Source organism: Telmatherina bonti (genome assembly GCF_933228915.1).
Source record: "Telmatherina bonti genome assembly, chromosome: 18".
Taxonomy (NCBI): Eukaryota; Metazoa; Chordata; class Actinopteri; order Atheriniformes; family Telmatherinidae; genus Telmatherina; species Telmatherina bonti.
The window spans coordinates 14,383,622-14,401,761 of NC_136616.1; the positions used below are offsets into that span (position 1 = coordinate 14,383,622).

The 18,140-nt window shown below is 39.2% G+C and overlaps 1 protein-coding gene across 4 annotated transcripts in view; it reads left to right on the forward strand.

Annotated features, from left to right (window-relative positions):
• slc12a6 (solute carrier family 12 member 6) overlaps window positions 1–15,984 on the forward strand; it is a 47,611-nt gene extending 31,627 nt beyond the window's left edge. For all 4 annotated transcript variants that reach the window (XM_079258216.1, XM_079258217.1, XM_079258218.1 and 1 more), the window contains 16 exons: window positions 979–1,143; window positions 1,229–1,327; window positions 1,583–1,640; window positions 1,731–1,905; window positions 3,836–3,954; window positions 4,090–4,188; window positions 4,306–4,425; window positions 4,687–4,791; window positions 5,065–5,233; window positions 5,334–5,529; window positions 5,609–5,778; window positions 5,853–5,984; window positions 8,793–8,900; window positions 13,796–14,025; window positions 14,111–14,244; window positions 15,853–15,984. In XM_079258216.1, the coding sequence (XP_079114342.1) occupies window positions 979–1,143; window positions 1,229–1,327; window positions 1,583–1,640; window positions 1,731–1,905; window positions 3,836–3,954; window positions 4,090–4,188; window positions 4,306–4,425; window positions 4,687–4,791; window positions 5,065–5,233; window positions 5,334–5,529; window positions 5,609–5,778; window positions 5,853–5,984; window positions 8,793–8,900; window positions 13,796–14,025; window positions 14,111–14,244; window positions 15,853–15,944 (2,171 nt within the window). In that variant the 3' untranslated portion in view covers window positions 15,945–15,984. The remainder of the gene's footprint in view (window positions 1–978; window positions 1,144–1,228; window positions 1,328–1,582; window positions 1,641–1,730; window positions 1,906–3,835; window positions 3,955–4,089; window positions 4,189–4,305; window positions 4,426–4,686; window positions 4,792–5,064; window positions 5,234–5,333; window positions 5,530–5,608; window positions 5,779–5,852; window positions 5,985–8,792; window positions 8,901–13,795; window positions 14,026–14,110; window positions 14,245–15,852) is intronic.
• The last annotated feature ends 2,156 nt before the right edge of the window (window positions 15,985–18,140 follow it).

The window sequence follows — 18,140 nt, forward strand, 5'->3', positions numbered from 1 at the left end:
TCAGTTTCAGGATCATCTCTTCTACTGCTAAAGTGTAAAACTTTTTAAACCAGGAGTCTCTGCAAAGTACTTCAGGTGAGCCGACTTTTTAATGAGACTGTGTTGCTTTAGTAAAACAGATCTGCTGTGTATGAAAGTTGGGTGTTTTTCATTGTGTTTTAGGATGAAAAGTCCAAAGTAGTGTAATTTGTTTGGCTTCATACTTTATCATGTTGGATGATAATATTTTGACACATGCAACACATTGTGGTCTCTCATCATTTATAAATTATGACCCAAAAAAGAAAAAGTTATTTTAACATAAATGAATAAATCGGGCCTATAAAAGAGGTCAACTTAACAAAACTATAATCAAAGAACTTGTAACAAAAGTAACTCAAGCAACAAAATGAAACCAACTGACCTAACAAATGACACACAAGGGGAAACTTAAGTAGTGGCTGATCAGCCCAAACAAAACCAGACAAAGGAGATGACACACAAAAACCTAACTAAATGAACAAAAGAAAACCCTAAATTCCCCCTCCCATTTGTGCCACTGGTTTGGTCCAATTAGCTGGCTCCATCCCGTGGCCACCTGCTGGTTCACACCCAAGGGACTGGAGCTACTGAAACTTAAAAGGAAAAAGAAAACAATCATACCATCACAACATAAACTAAAATGCGCGCTTTTTCTGAATAGTTGTGATGCTATATGAAACTAATGTTCTGTAAATTAAATCCTGGTTAAACACATTAAATCTAAGTGTATATGTGAGGCATTTTTATATCACCTGTATGGCTGTAGACACAGCCATCACAGTATAAAACACTCGAAATACAGAGAATTAGTTAAGAGACTGAGAAGAGCAGTGTGAAACTATTTCTCTTGCAGGAACAATTTTCCGCTTCTTTCAGCAACCATTTGAAGGAACGTGTGTGTGTCGCTTATAGAGACATCTGTGCTCCCAATAACAAGCTAATACTGAATCTCCTCAGAGAACCTGTGGAGCTCCTACCTCAGCAAAGGAGATGTGGTGGAGAAAAGCTCGCTTGGCTCCTCCCACGCGGCACATCCAGCATCAATCGAGCGGCCGTATGTGTTTGCTGACATCACAACCTCCTTCACGCTGCTGGTGGGAATCTTCTTCCCTTCAGTCACAGGTACACCCTCATATCATTCTGCTTTTTAGCCATGTAAACGTGTTATTTTTTACTTTTTCAGCCATATATTTTCTGTTTTTGTCAGGAATCATGGCTGGGTCCAATCGCTCTGGGGATTTAAAAGATGCTCAGCGCTCGATCCCTATCGGAACAATCCTTGCCATCCTCACTACCTCTCTCGTCTGTATCCTTTTATAGTGTTTTTTTTATTTATTTCTCTGATGAAAAGCAGCTCAAAATGACTTTTAATACATTATAGATAAACAATTCACCCTCTTTGGCACTGAAGCAACACAAATTTTAGCTGAAATGATTGTCTTTTTTTTTTTTTTTTTCATTTCACATTTTTTAGTCAGTTTTTTTCACCATATTTTGACTTTATTGGTGTTTTACGGCACATCTGCTTCCAGTGTTGTTTTTCTGAGTACTGTCCTTGTAGACCTGAGCAGTGTTGGGTTGTTTGGAGCCTGCATCGACGGCGTTGTCCTCAGAGATAAGTCAGTGCATCTGCTTCAGAGCATTTTAAAACAAAAGTCAGTTTCATTGTTTAAAACCTTGAAAAGCTTCACACACTGATATCTCTGCAGGTTTGGGGATTCGATTGAAAACAAGTTGGTGGTGGGGACTCTGGCTTGGCCCACTCCTTGGGTTATTGTGATCGGATCTTTCTTCTCAACATGTGGCGCGGGCCTCCAGTCGCTGACCGGGGCACCCCGACTTCTGCAGGCCATCGCCAAGGACAACATCATCCCATTCCTCCGGGTTAGAGCTGCCTGTATTCATAAATATTTCACATAATTCATATCCAATTGAACTTTATTTATGAAGCACCTAAAACCCAATCACAGAAGACCAGAGTGCTGTAAATAAATAAAAGTTAATTAAACTATTAAAGTAATACAATCTAAACTAAATGCATAGAATCAGATAAAGGCAAAAGAGAGCAGGTGTGTTTGAAGAAGAGATCAGTAAAACAATGTTTGGTGTTCGAAGGCAAGTTGTTCCACAGTAGGGGAAACGCAGCAGCAGCAGAGAAGCGATCCCCTGTCAGCTTCCTATTTGTTCTTGGCTCATTCAGGACCAGCTGGTCATCTGATCTGAGGATGTGTGGGTGTGTAAGGGTGAAGAAACCATGGACCGTATATGAAAGATGGACGGAGCCTCCGGCGGTTAAAAGTGAAGCCTATGCGGATAAAACTGCAGTTCCCCCTTCATCCACTAGGGGCTGCAAAACAGAGTGAATCTCCATAGACTCCCATGTTAAAAAGACCAATTTCACGGCAGAAATAAACGTGTTTACAGAATGGTTCAAAAATCCATTTTAGGTTTAATAGGTCAGGTTTACCTTCATGAGAACTGTGGGGGGAGTGATTTTTTTTCTAACTCGCCCATTTAAAAGTAATTCAATCTCAAAATTCTGCATATTTAGGGGTGTGTCCTTTTGATTGACAGGTACCTGACCTACTGCTTCAAGTAAGAAGAACGCAGAACAACCGCGGTTTTAGCCAGTTAACAACGTGACTTAGCTTTAGCCCGCTTACCTCCATTAGCTGGTTAAGTAATGGATAATGCCCTCCGAGGTGTCTATTATCAGAAATTAATGAACGACGCAGAGGCCATTAATTTCTGATAATGGACACCTCGGAGGACATTATCCCGTTTATACCATTGGTCACTCACAAAAAGAAATAATATAAGATCAATTATTAATGTTATTTTTACTGTTAAAAAATGTTTTTAACAAGAAGCAGCTGAGCGGACTGTTTAATGTCTCTTGTTGTGGCGTTGCCAAGGTAACCGCCGTTGGCAGCACCTGCAGCTCGTTCAGCAGCAGATACTATTGCAACAAATCACTGATGATGGTGAAATATGATAGTGTTGCGGGACGTGTGTGACTGGGTTGCAGAAACTTTTATCTTGCAACTGCATGACTATTAAAGTTTAGACAACTGTTGGGGGAGTGAATTTTTTTCTCACTCGCCCGTTTAAAAGTAATTTAATCTCAAAATTCGGCATATTTAAGGGTGTGTCCTTTTGATTGACATGTACCCAATCTCCCGCTTCAAGTGAGAAGAACGTGGAACAACCACGGTTTTTAGCCAATTAACATGACTTAGCTTTAGCCCGCTTACCACCGTTAGCTGGTTAGCTCCTGTTATCTCCGGGTTAGCTCAGTTAACCCTTAGCTACAGAAAGCTCGGAGTTTGCTCAATGTCAATCATCCACCATGATGCTCACGGCCCCCCTCTCAGCTCCACCTCTTTTCACATACTTCTATTTTCCGGGCGAGACAACACACATGCCTCTGTCAAGATGGCGATGGTAAGAACCGCCCACCGAGCTTCAATTCAGCTGTTCAGAAACCTACGGGTGACGTCATGGAGGCTCCGCCCATCTCTTTGTATACAGTCTATAGAAGAAGCTCAGAGAGGAATGGTTGCACAACACCATGGAGGGACTTCAAAACAAATAAAATGATTTTAAGTCTGTGTGTATTGATCTAAGTGTAGGAAACCACTGGGATTATTTTGTATGCAGGAAATTCTCCCAACCCAGCAGTAAAGCCTTTTTTAACAAACTCGTAGCTGTCTGGACTGTCTGATTGTTTTGGTTGTGCATGAGCTTCCCATTCAGCCTGCTGTAGGTGTGATGCGCCTGAAGCTGATGTGTCTGTTGGCTGTTTTTCCACCAGGTGTTTGGTCATGGGAAGGCCAACGGGGAGCCCACCTGGGCCCTGCTGCTAACGGCGCTGATAGCTGAACTGGGGATTCTCATTGCCTCCTTGGACTTGGTTGCTCCCATCCTTACCATGTGAGACACGGCTCTGTGTGTGTGTGTGTGTGTGTGTGTGTGTGTGTGTGTGTGTGTGTGTGTGTGTGTGTGGAGGATGTTACAATCCCAGCAGTCTTCATGACTGGCTTTAGATCCAGTTTTCTGCCTCTGCAGGTTCTTCCTGATGTGTTACCTTTTTGTGAACCTGGCCTGTGCCCTCCAGACCCTCCTCAGGACGCCCAACTGGAGGCCACGCTTTTCTTACTACCACTGGTACTCCCTAACACATGCACACACACACACACACACACAGTCACACACACACAACATCTATATATGTATATATGAATCACTGCACAGAATATTAAGCTCTGCTGATCATCTGTCCAGGACTCTGTCGTTTTTGGGGATGACCATCTGCCTGGCACTTATGTTTATATCCTCTTGGTACTACGCAATCGTTGCCATGGTGATTGCCGGCATGATCTACAAATACATCGAGTACCACGGGTATGTTGCCATGGAAATGTGTTCTCCCTACATGATTATAGATTTACAGCAGGGTTCAGACTTGTATGTGGAAAAAATGTTGATTTAGAACTTAGTTTTATTTTCTTTTTATTTGTTTTTTTGTTTTGTTTTTTACTCTTTTTATATATATTTATATATTTTATACTCTTGTTTTATTTATAGGAAGAACACACAGTGTGTATCACTGTATATTTCTTTACATAAATGCTAATCAGTTCTGTGTGTACATGTGTGTATCAGGGCAGAGAAGGAGTGGGGAGATGGGATCCGGGGTCTGTCGCTCAGTGCCGCCCGTTATGCCCTCCTGAGATTAGAGGAGGGACCGCCGCACACCAAGAACTGGAGGTACTGAACACTTTCAAGGCTCCTTATTCAGGTTTGCTGAGGAATTAAATCAGGAAGTCGGGTTTTGTATCAGAAGCCGTTTCCAGAATCTCAGGTGAAGAAACTCTTTGGCTTGAAAGGAGGATAGATGAAGGATGTGCGGCTTTGAACGCACTAAAAGATGTTTGTGTAGAATAACTTTAGCTGGAAGGCGAGAAAATTTACGAAGCATTCATGCATTGACTCTCCCTCACACACACACACACACTCATCTTTTTTCCCTTTCCTCGCCAGGCCCCAGCTGCTGGTGTTACTAAAACTGGACGAGGACGCCCACGTCAAGTCTCCGCACCTGCTGACGTTCGCCAGCCAGCTGAAGGCAGGAAAGGGCTTGACCATCGTCGGCACCGTGGTCTCTGGGAACTTCCTGCACAGCTTTGGAGAAGCTCTCGCTGCTGAACAGGTTCTTCTGGTTGTTGCCAGGCATAGAGGGGCCTCATAAAGCCTGACGGATATGGGTCACATTAACATTTAACAGTGTTTTAACTTGTATTTGTCCTCAGACTCTGAAGAATCTGATGGATAAGGAGCGTGTGAAGGGCTTCTGTCAGTGCATCGTGGCTCAGAAGGCGCGTGAAGGGATCAGTCACATGATTCAGTCCAGCGGACTGGGAGGGATGAAACCCAACACGGTGGTCATGGGGTGGCCTCATGCCTGGAGGCAAAGCGAGGACCCGCAGTCCTGGAAGACCTTCATCAGTGAGTCAGAGAAGACGGCTTTTGTCATTTCTGTAGACGCAGCAGGCTAACATCGTCCTCTCTTCCGTACGCCGTCCAGACACAGTTCGGGTGACCACAGCGGCCCACTTGGCTTTACTCGTACCCAAGAACATCTCCCTGTTTCCCAGCAACAGCGAGCCCTGCGCGGAAGGCTACATCGATGTCTGGTGGATCGTCCACGATGGCGGGATGCTGATGCTGCTGCCTTTCCTCTTACGTCAACACAAGGTCGGGAAATCACGTCTGTCGCGTCAGAAAGGGTCTAGATGTGGTCTTTAGGCTCACCGTTGCGTTTTTCTCAGGTGTGGCGTAAATGTGGAATGCGGATCTTCACAGTGGCTCAGATGGAAGATAACTCGATTCAGATGAAGAAGGATCTGGCAACCTTCCTCTATCATCTACGCATCGAGGCTGAGGTGGAAGTAGTTGAGATGGTATGTTTACTGAAAGTGGTTGATTTGAAATGAATCCCTAAAATCCAGATCAAGAAGATTTCTGCTTGAATTGGCGCCAAATCTTTGTTTTTTTTATTTAAACCCCTTTTATTTTAAACCCCTTCTTAAGACTCACCTATTTTCACCAGCATTTTACCCAGAATGAGTTTGCTTTTATTGTTTATTGTTTTTTTGTTTCATATTTTATGGCTTTGAATTTGATTGTTTTTCTGCTTTATGTTAGGGCTGGGCGATTTGACCTTTTAGTAATATCCCAATATTTTTATGGCATGTCACGAAGGGCTGGGTGATATGGCCAAAAAATAAAATCCCCGATTTTTTTTTAAAGCATTTCCGATTTTAATCGATTTTTTTTTTTTTTTTCCCCCTTATGTGAAGAAAAAAAAAAAATTACAAATGTCAAAAATTATTCTTTTTCAAAAATGCTTTTATTGCTGTCAGCCTAGAAGTTTACCTAAATTTAAAGTGCAACTAAACAAGCTGTTATACAAGATTATAAAAAGAGATTTAGACGCTGCCGCTGTAAACATTTTAAGAAACATGTTTGGACTTAGTGCGTTTTCACTGTGAGATAGTTTGAAACTTTTGATCATACATTTAAGAATAGGCCTCACTTGTGTAACTTTATTCTAAAATAAAAAACTGATGAATAAATAAATAAAAAATGCCTCCTCTTGGAAGAAAAATAGTGATTCCTTTTAGAGTATTTTGACATTAAATAACCAAAACAATTCCCCACATTGGCAATGAGGGAATAAAAATGAATGTTTCTTTACACTTAACATGTTGACCTCTTTGATACAAAATACTATTTTTAAAAAATCCTTGAATGTTAATGAAAGCTATATTTCTAACATACATGTATTTTTACATTCTTGTTGTGTTTTGTTTTAATTTACACATTTTTGGCAAGAAAGACCAGTCTGTCAGCTGCGTCTGGCTTCAGACCCCTGTGGATGTGACAATGCCCCCTTCCACTCTGAAAACCCTGCGTTTCCATGACACCTAGAACTTTGCAACAATTAAATGTCGCCATGAAAACTGCTGCTATAAAAGTTTTTACGATCTCAAGAGGTGGTTTTTCAGACATTTCGATATAGAAATATATTGCAAAAGTGTAATGGAAACGCTTTTTTTGTGTTTACGTGTCCGCAGACGTGACGTGGGGGTCGTGACCAGGTAATTCCCGGTAAAGATGGCATGGTGTGGAATAAACAACAGCGAATTTCAGAGTTTTAGAAAAGAAAATGAGGGAGAAAAGCTTTGAAAATCTGAAGTAATTTCTCCGCAGCAACTAGAAAACCCTAAAATAACACTACATGCCCACTCTGCATTAACAGCCATTACGAAACGTGATGCTAATGTGCTAAACACTGTTCAATGGAAACACTCGCAAATCACAACTGTTGTTTGTCAAAATGTAGAAATATATTTTTATTTTGCAAAAAAAAAAAAAGTAATGTAAACGCATAGGGGGCACTTCTTGTACGTTTCCAGCTCCCATGTTGTTGTGTTTATACGTTTCTGTGGGAAACCAGCGGGAGCGCGCTGATGTCACTATAAGGTATATACTATAAGTCCAAAAGGTGCTGGTGGGGCAAAAAAAAAATCCTGATTTTCATGAAAATAAATCTTATAAACAGCAAATTCAAATTAATCGATTAATCGCCCAGCCCTAATGTCACGATATACGATATTTATCTCGATACTTACCTTACCCTTGAATTAATGCTTTGGTGAATAAATCACATCAGTAAGATGATTTTGTGTCTACATTAAAACATAATTGTTCATACTGCATTAAGATATGCTGATTTTAAACATTCATGCCAAAAGGATGAAATTGTAACGAAGCAAATTGATTAAAACCGTATGTATTGAACAGTTAAAGCAGTGGCAGAAACGTGTCATTTTAAAACAAAATAAAGTGCCTTTGCATGATGTAATAAATGCAACGTATGAAAATACGTGCTCTAGGGGGTGACTTTTCAAATGATGAAATAAATTTGTGGTACTACTACCTTTTGTGGCGACACTTTTGCAACATACTTTGCATACGACAGTTGTTTGGTCAACATCCTCTCTCCGGTATCCAAACCACCGCCAGATGAAGGATCCTGTGCTATTTTTTTTCCAGGACGAATTCTTCCTCCTCCATTGTTTTTGTAACTCGCGCTGCTACTGCTACCGGAGTTCTCTGCAAGAAAAGCTGCTACACGCTGCCTCTCATGACGTAGCACGTAGCTCACGTTATGTACGTAACTAAGTGCGCTTGCTTTAACTCTCTGAGCAAAGCGGTGTAGAGAGTCGAGGAGGAGGGAGAAAACCCGCCCACAGCTAAAAACAACTGCATGACAACAGGATACTCGAATATGACGAATATAGGCATTTTCTATATCCCACAGGGGACTAGCTACGATATCTCCAGTATATACGATATATTGCCCAGCCATACTTTATATTATGTTTTAATATGTTTTTTAAAATTTCTTTATTTATCTCAAACACATATACAATGCAAAACATTATACCTTGTTTGAGAAGGAGCAGAAGGAAGCCCAAGGCTTATTTAGATACTACTCCTGTTAATTATGTTTAGCACTTTGTTCAACAGTAGCTGTCAGAAAATGCTTTATAAATAAAGTTAGCTTGGCGAAACAATGCAAAATAAGTTTGTAGTGAAGTTTTAGGCACATTCTTGAACAAAAACAAATTAAACTCTGATAGATCTGACGTCTGAGCGATTCTTTGCATCACATCTGAATGTGTTTGTTCTCCTCTGTCCAGCATGACAGCGACATCAGTGCCTACACCTACGAGAGGACTCTGATGATGGAGCAGAGGTCTCAGATGCTCAGACAGATGCGACTCTCTAAGTCAGACCGAGAACGAGAGGTGAGCTGAGGTCACGCTGAGATGCTGCGATGTGTGTTTGAGGACGTTAATATGGACACTCAGGCATTCCTCGACTTGTTTTTAAGACTTGAGTAGAAGAAACACGAGAGAACAAAAGGAATAAACACTGGAAATCCAGTCAAAGAATAAAACAATTCCCACTAAATTTGCTCATGCAGACCTCTGATGTGTATCAGTTAGCATTAATACTGTTTATTTATAGCAACCGATTTCATTAGCAGGAAAGACAAGCACCAAACTGTCTGTATTTGCATGATTTAATACACTAAAATCCTGAAGTAGTATTATAATAAACCACAGTTAGAATTATGTTTCCTTATAGATGACATGAAGTACATCAGTCGTTCCTAAATATTAACATTATACATAATTTTATGAGTGCAGAATAGAAGTTTCAGAAAGTGCAATACACAACTTAAAGGTGGAAACAACCCTTTAACCTTTGTTCTACCGCATGACGGACTAAAACAGTGGTTTAATCCTAAATATTGCTTTAATCTTCATTTTTAACTTATAGTTGTGCTCATATTTATTCATACCCTTTCATTAAAGAAGGAAAAAAACAGCAGCCTGTAAAATAAGCTGAAATGGACTAAAGTAATAATTAATACAAATTTTATAAAAATCATTACATTATTTTCTAATTCTGGTTCAATAGAAATATTTTTTAAAAAAAGCAAACAAATAAGATAATTTATTACATATTACATGACTCATAAACTAATATTTAGTTGAACAATCCTTTAATGTTTCCGCTACAGTCAGGTGTTTTCTGTTCCTCTCAGTCAGACTTCTGCACCTGTTGACAGGTATTTTGTCCCACTGTTCAACAGAAAAGTGCTCTAATTTGTCCAGGACCAATTAGTTGTTTTTTTTTTGTTTTTTTTTTCTTCAACTTAATTAAATGAAAAAATAGTGTCTTATATTACTAAATGACATTTTTTGCAAATTTTTAGTTATTGTTCCTTTTTTTTTTAAGTCTCCAGTTATTGGAGTGACTGTTGTAAATTCAGCATTTTCTTTAATGAAAGGGGATGAAGACATATGAGCACAACAATCTGCTGTCACCGAGGGTTAAGATACCTGAAACTACAGTGCAGCTTCCTGCTGCAGTCCCTGTTGTTGTTATTTTATTTATTTATTTATTTATTTATTGCCTGGTTTGTTGGATGTTTTTTTTATTTCCAGAATGGGAGATTAAATCAAGCACATTTAGTCGGCATGAAAAATGTGCTTTTCACTGGCCTCGCATGCAAGCAGGCAGCGAAGCTGTGAATCATCCATTTGGCTGTCAGGTTGTCCCCACTGGGATTTTACTCCCCAATCCCTCAGCAACATTTAGGCCCTTATTAACCCATTAAGACCCAAGGCGCCTTTGACGTATGTGTGCAGTTGCACACATACGTCCCACCTTGTCATAATGGGTTACCATAAACATCAGTCAATGCAAGATTAGCCGTAACACACACGTCTGTGTCTGTCAATGTCGTGTATCATTTTTGTCAGGGAAACCCTGGTAGCAGCAGCAGTAGGCCAGAGGCAGGTGGAGCAGCGAGGAATCAGGTGAGGTCTGCGGTTATGGCAAGGTGTGGGAATTTTAAAATGTTTTTTCTATAATGCAGAGATTAGACATTATTGTCTCAGACTGAAAGACAACAAGAGAGTTTAGTTCAGCTGAGAATGAAAGGGAAACTAAATTGCTGAGTTTAGTCAGATTGTAAAGGTTAAAATAGCCTGAGGAAGCCTGACATCATGTCCGTTTTCTATCTATAGCTTTTAAATTGATATTTTCCTGCGTGGTTTCTAAGGTACATGTTTTTATTTGAGAGATTTAACCATTTATGGGGCAAGTGAGTTTTTTTTTTTTTTTTATCACTTTTTCTTTCACATTCAGCATGAAACTGTTTTTTTGTTAATGTAGCAACAGCATGGAGGTCTTGGTACACACCAGAAGGACAACTTTAGGTTAAATGCCAAATTTCAAGGTATTTCATTGAGTGGCCTGTAAAGGGTTAAGGGAAAAAGTTTGATACAAAGAATAAAATTCACTCAACTCAACTTTTATACAACCATGTAGAAAAAGGAACGTCGGGAAGAGAGGAAACAATGAGGAAAGCAAGTCCGATATCAGCTTTTTAAATTTTTTATTGAAACTCATGTTATCTCCTTTTGCCACTGGTCTCCTCAGAGGGTTCGCTGGAGTTTTGACGATGTAAGTCCACTTTATGTCGCCTCATGTAGTCATACAGCAGCAGCTGGCTGGAATAGACCAGTTTAGGTACCAGTAAATACTTAGTGGAATCCTTCAGAAAAAGAGTTTTTTGTTTGTTTTGTTTTTAGTGAAAGATTACCTGAACTTATTTGATATAGATGTACAATACTGTTTGAAAATATGTCATTATTTTATTATCTTCCATTTAATGTACCAACATATACACATATCTATCTATATATATATATATATATCTATATATATATATATATATATATATATATCTCTATATATATATATATATATATATATATATATATATCTCTATATATATATATATATATATATATGTGTGTGTGTGTGTGTGTGTGTGTGTGTGTGTGTATTTATTTGAGTTAAATGTGTGGCACAAACTGGTAAAAGATGTTCCATTTTGTTGACTTAAAAAGCACAAATAAAAAATACGCTTTTCTGATAAATAGCTAACTTTTGGCATGCTAGCTTTATGCGGGCGGGAAATCGAATCGAAAATCCAAAATTGGGATTTTTTTTTGCTTCAAAATGTTAAAATTGATATTTTTGTTTAAAAATTGATTTACATTTTTTTATACTTTTTTTTTTTTTGTCATTTTTATTGTTTTTATTGATCTTTTTACTTGCGAAGAAAGCTTTCTACACGTCGCAGTTTAAATCAAATCAGCCCGAATAGTTTCTCAGTTCTTTCTAGCTTATAGAAGAGTGAAGTTACTTGGGAAATTAACAGCTTTTATTACTTAAGTGTAATCATTATGAGTCGAAAATCTGTTTGAATCGAGAATTGATTCTAAGGATGCGCCAATATCGATATCGTTATCGACTTATTACCAAATGTGAGTACTTGTACTTGGTATTAATAAAAGTGTACCGATACCACAACTGATACCCGATACCACACTAGTCAAGCCAGCACAGTTGTGTTTGATGACATGCTTTGGACGCGTTTCAAAAGAAATAAATGCCTTGAATGTTAAAATGTGACATTTTTTGTTCCACTAAAAGCGAGATCTTTGTTTCAAAACCACACATTTATAGTTGTATTTAGGTAAAATGTGCCAAATCAAAATAAAACTTGTTGAAATTGTTAGATCTGTAATGTTACTATATTTGTATTGGTGAGGTAACTTCAGAAAGGATGGGTCATTTATTACAACCTAATGAAATCTCACACAGTTATAACAGCAGTAATAACCATCGTCACAGTAACGTTCACATAAACAGATTTGGTATCGGCAGATATTCAAATTTCAGATATCTGTATCGGATCCAAACTCCCAAAAAGTGGATCTGTGTATCCCTAAGTTTGATTCAGAATTGAATCGTTTGAACTGGGCGTCATTTTTTATTTCCACACACAGATGTTTTTGACAAGTTAGCTTTTCATTTTATTTTCGTAGGTTTCTTTTGCTAAAGCAACGCTACGTATGTTTCCAACCTTTAAACTCCGTACATCTAACTCATCGTCATGGTGCTCTGACATTCATTACCCACATCTCCAGGCTGAGATGTGTTGTTTTCTAAAGATCCCGTATTGCTGCATTTCTTTATCACATGGCAGCAACTGGATATCAACACGCCGGTCGTTATAGACGTGCACCGTGGCTCATGCAGTAAAGAAATCCGAGAGCAAATTATTGGGAGAAGTGAGGAAAAGAATGAGAAAGAGCAAACGATGAGTCTACGACAGACTGACTTTTACTGGCTGGAGAGACCTTAGAAAAGAGGCAGGATGCTCGACGGGAGCTGGATTATCTGTTGTTAGGGGGGCGCCAACGTGTGGAAATATGCTGAGCTTGGTAGGTTTCAGCAGAACCAGTGCTTTAGTGCCATCTTGTGGTGGGATGAACATATTACTACCAGCAGCCGGTTCAATCAAAATGATCATCTCTAAGATATTCAGTTTCACCACATTTTTCTGTGGATTTTTTTTTTTTTAGCATTGACATCTTTGTTTTTGATTTTTTTTCTTCTTTTTCCTTGTAATTTTTCATTACAACACGAAAAAGTTGAAAATATCAATTCTTTATCTGAAGGATTCATAAAGAGGGTGATTTAATCGCTGTATATACTGACCTGGGTCAGATGTGCTACTTCAGAGTACATCTGTTATTTCCTAATTTGGCTGATTTAAGAGAATTAACCCAATTTTTCCACTTGAATTTTAATCAGGCTTTCTTTTTCTTCTCCATTCTTGATGTTCAGATGCCTTTTGACTCAGGTCTTGCTGTCTCTTTTAGGAAATTGAGCTGTTGTCTCCCCCCGTAGCCTTGCTCCAGTGTTTCTGCTAGAGTAGATGCAGAGTAGATGTGGTCATTATTAGCAAGTTAGGTGACCTTGTGTTGTCTGTAGGTGTATCTCTCCCCCAGCTACAGGAGCACTGGAGTCCAAACGTCAAACACCGTCAGAGGAGGCAGAGACAGAAAGGTACAAAGAGACAAACAAGAGTAAGAGTCAGGAGGTCGGTGTTAGAGAACTAGGAGACGGTATGAGGTAGAAACCAAAGGTTGGGTTGACTGGAAGATGAGACAAAACAAGACACATTTATATATGTGTGTGTGTGTGTGTGTGTGTGTGTGTGTGTGTGTGTGTGTGTGTGTGTGTGTGTGTGTGTGTGTGTGTGAACTAGGCCCAGCTGGTGAAAGACAGGAACTCCATGCTGCGTCTGACGAGCATCGGGTCAGACGACGACGACGACACAGACGGCGGAGAGCGAGACAGAGCGGCGAGCGGCGGCAGCTCTGAGCATCACCGGCGCGTTCAGATGACCTGGACCAAAGAGAAGACCTCACACTACAGAGCGACGCACTCTGGCTGCTCCACGCCCGAAGGCTTCAGAGACATGCTGAGCATCAGGCCGTGAGAGACACAACAACACACTCTTCTCTGACGAGTCACACCTCTGTCGTCGCTCGCACCGATACACCTCTCTCTTTTCGTTTAGGGATCACTCCAACGTCAGGAGGATGCACACCGCCGTCAAACTCAATGAGGTCATCGTCAACAAATCTCACGACGCCCGGCTTGTTCTGCTCAACATGCCGGGACCCCCGAAGAACACCGAAGGAGATGAGAACTGTATCCTTACATCATGCTGCAAAGTTTTCTGTCTCCATTGATCAAACAGGAGGAGCACAGGCGTTCCTCACATCAGCGATACTCTGCTGAATGTAGGAAAGAGGCATTTTACCCCTTGTCCCGCGTTAAAAACACCTTTGAATCAGGTGTGTTAAAACAGGGAAACTTGCAGGACTGCATCTCGCCAGAACCAAACTTTCCTACCCCTGTTTGAGACAAATAACTTGGAGCAGGGATCGTCCATATCTGCCATCCTGCAGGCTTTTGTGTTGCGAGTATCGCGGTGGGTGACCCCTGGCTTAGAGCCTGGCGAGATGGATTCTTCTCTGGTCTTGTGAATTTTATTAAAATCCAGCTGCAGTGAAAGGTTTCGCTAAAAAAAAAGTCTTAAAGTCAAAGTTATATTTGGTCAACAAAGTTTCTGAGACGTTTTGCATCACTTTATGGTCAAAACTTTGCTCCAAATCCTGTTGAACACAATCTGATACTTGTCTTCTGCCCCCTAACAGGAAGCAGAAGATTACACTTTAATAATTTTGTCATATCATATGGTGATAAATAGTAAATATCCCCCATAAAACGTTACATTTTGGAAAGGGCCGAGTAAAGACGTTGCATTAAAAAAAATGGGACTTTTCTCACCATTTTTTCATGGGTCAGGCTTTGTTTGTTTGTGTTAATAACATATATGTACATAGATGCTGCAACAACTACATTTCCCAAGTTAAGATTAAGTCAGTCTATCTTATCTCATCTTATCTCATCTCATCTTAATATTTTTTAGGTGGTACTTCCATATTGCTGATTTTTGTAGATTAAAAACAAAAAACTGTACAAAACTCTTTTTTTTTTGCTCGTAAATTTTCTTGATTTTAATGAGGAAGAAACGACCCAGTAGCCAGACCATCATTCTGCTGCCCAAGAAGACAAGTAAAAAGATCAATAAAAACAGTAAAAAAAAAAAAAAAAATGTCAATGTCAAAATCATATTTATTCATTTAAAAAAATCGATTTTTTTAACAAAAAAATCTATTTAAAAATTATGAAGCAAAAAAATTCGTTATTCAATCCACCCCTACTATCTGTCTGTCTGTCTGTTGATTTAGATTTATCTATAGATCTGCAACAAGGTTTGTAAACCCGAAGTTTTATCCCTATTAGATTAAATATTCTTGGAATAACAATTTGATGTTTACTAATGTTGCAAATTCTGTCCCAATACAATTTCAATTTGATTTGATTCAGGAGCCATTGATCGACTTGTGAGGATGTCACATCCAGATTTAACAATATTTTCCGTTCATATAGAATCACTTTGGATTTCTGCATTTTCCTCGTATTCGCATATTCCATTTTCCTCATAAAATGTTTTGTTTGTTCCAGCAAAGCAGCAGTTAGATTTCTTCTTCATTATGTTTTAATATTAACGATTGTTTTTATGCTTAAAGTCACCTTACATGAGAAAATAAAAAAAAACAAACAAACAGGATCAGCTCAAAATGAGGATGACAGCGTAACCATGACGATATCTAAGTTTGGCTTAGCCTCTCAATGAGGACGTACGTCGGTCATCAGTCTGTTGGAAATGTTCCTTAACTCACTAACCAGACATGGAGTTCTTGGAGGTTCTCACCGAAGGACTGGAACGCGTCCTGTTGGTCAGAGGCGGCGGAAGTGAAGTCATCACCATCTACTCCTGATTGGACAATCACAGGAAGCCAACGTCAAACAAGCAGCCAGTCGTTCCGAAGCGATCGGAGGGAGACGGTTGGGTTGGGGAGCTCTAGGTGGGCGTGAGCCCACTGAGAGGAGGGAGGGGGGGAGGGGGGGGGGGACGGGGATGGACTGTCACTGGCTGCAGCATCAGTCGTCACACCCAACACCCCACTCAGCTCTTTAGCTTTCATCTTCACACTTCTCTGTCATGACAGCGGTTTCAGTTAAACACGTGTCAAGCTGGAGAAAAGCCAGCACAGTTCCTGTACACAGTTACGATTGAGCAACAAAAAACTAAAGTGATCAGCTATGTGTGTGTGTGTGTGTGTGTGTGCGCGTGCGCGTCATCCACCAGAAGGATCTTGGATCCGCTGATGAGACCAGCGCTGTGTTGGGAGCAGGAGCGTTTGTGCGGTGGAGCCATGAATAAGGAAAAAATTGAGAAAGTTCCCAGAAAAAAAACAAAAAATGTTGAACAGATGAGACTCAGGGTTGCGTTTAGTACTGAATTGTTGAACTTTGGAAACAGGTTTCAGATTTCTAAGTGAACCCTGAATCAGTTTGTTTATCCTTTAAGGCAAGGAAGAGTTTCTGCCCGTCCTACACAAAAAGCTGCAAAAGCACCACTGCATCAGAGGAGGTGAGAGGTGTCATTTAGATCACACTTCTGCAGTGAAATGGTTCTTTTTAAAGGAGACCAGAGATAAGTTTCACATCCCAGGTGTGTAGGGTCGACATTTCTTCTCCCACCATGCTGGAATATCTGCACCTAATTCACTTTTTTTTGCCCACATTGATTGAAAAGTAGAAAACTTTAAGGATTTTCTTGTATCGATGTCAGAATTTGCTGCTATTTCTAAAATATTTTATGGAAGCCCAGTTTAGTATTTTATTAGGATGTAAAGATAATTCCTAAATTCCTAAATATTTGTTTTTATTTATTTTTTCAAGTTTTGGAGGAATTTTTTTACAGCAAAATATGTGATCACGGATGTGACCCAGTAAAAAGAAATTATCTAAACAATTGTATTAAACAAAGGAAAACTTTCAGTCAACAGAAATATTAAGTCTAAATTACAAGACTCATAAAGAAAATTATGAGGCTGCAAATGCAAAGTTAAAACCAAAAAATGAGATGTATGGGAACTCGGTTTTCTGTCTCACCCGACATTCATTTCTTTTAAAGATCCAGTTGAGAAAAAAAAAAGGATCATTTGTCACTGAAGATGTCAAAATGGCCCTCATTATAATGTGATAGTATCCCATTTTAAATTTGAGTTTATTGTTTTAATTTATGTCAAATTTGATCCTTTTTCCAGTATACCAGTAAGGGGGCACAATAAATAATTTAATGAGAGGTACATATCATTACCTGTAAAAAGAATTTGTTTTGGTGTTGTCTAACGTCAGCTCTGAGGGGAAATTTCCAGGTTGTCTTTCTGCACATTTACGGATTTATTAATGTCAATCCTGGAAAACTAAAATGATATCAGTGCAAAAGAACTGTATGTAAAGTTTTATCATTTAGGAGGTGACATCAGCATAGATTATATTTATAAAAGTGAGATAAATCCTTTTGGTTGTAGTTGACCTGGAAAAGGGGAAAACACGGAAATTGTCGGCAGAATTGTTGACAGACTGGACCAATGTGGAATGGACCTGTGCACAAATGTTCATGTGTGACTGTGTGAATGTTACTTGTTCATTTGGCGTTCCTCCCCGTGAAAATGTTGGCAGTGTTGTGTAGAGTGAGCTTGTTCCCCAAAAACTGCCTCACTGCATATGTGAAATAAACCTGCTAAAATCCTGCGGTGTGTGCATGTATGTGTGTGAATGTCCATGAGCTTATTTCAGAAGTAAGGAGCTCCATATCTGAGGTGTTTGATTCCACTCTCACATTTTGTTCTTTGTTTTACAGCCTTGTGGAAGGAATGTTTTATGTTTGTACTTTCTAAACATTGTTTTCTTGCTTGTACAGAAGGACAAAAAAGATCCTGAGTTTTATCTTTTTTTAATTACATTAATATAAAAATTAAATCATAAAAAATTTGCTTGAAAAAAATGGGAATAAAAAAGCAATTTTGAAGAATTGTACTCAGTTTTGTGTTTTAATGACAAACATTTCTATCTGAAAGTATTCCTTCTAATATAGTTTCTTTATAAATGAAAAATACTTTATT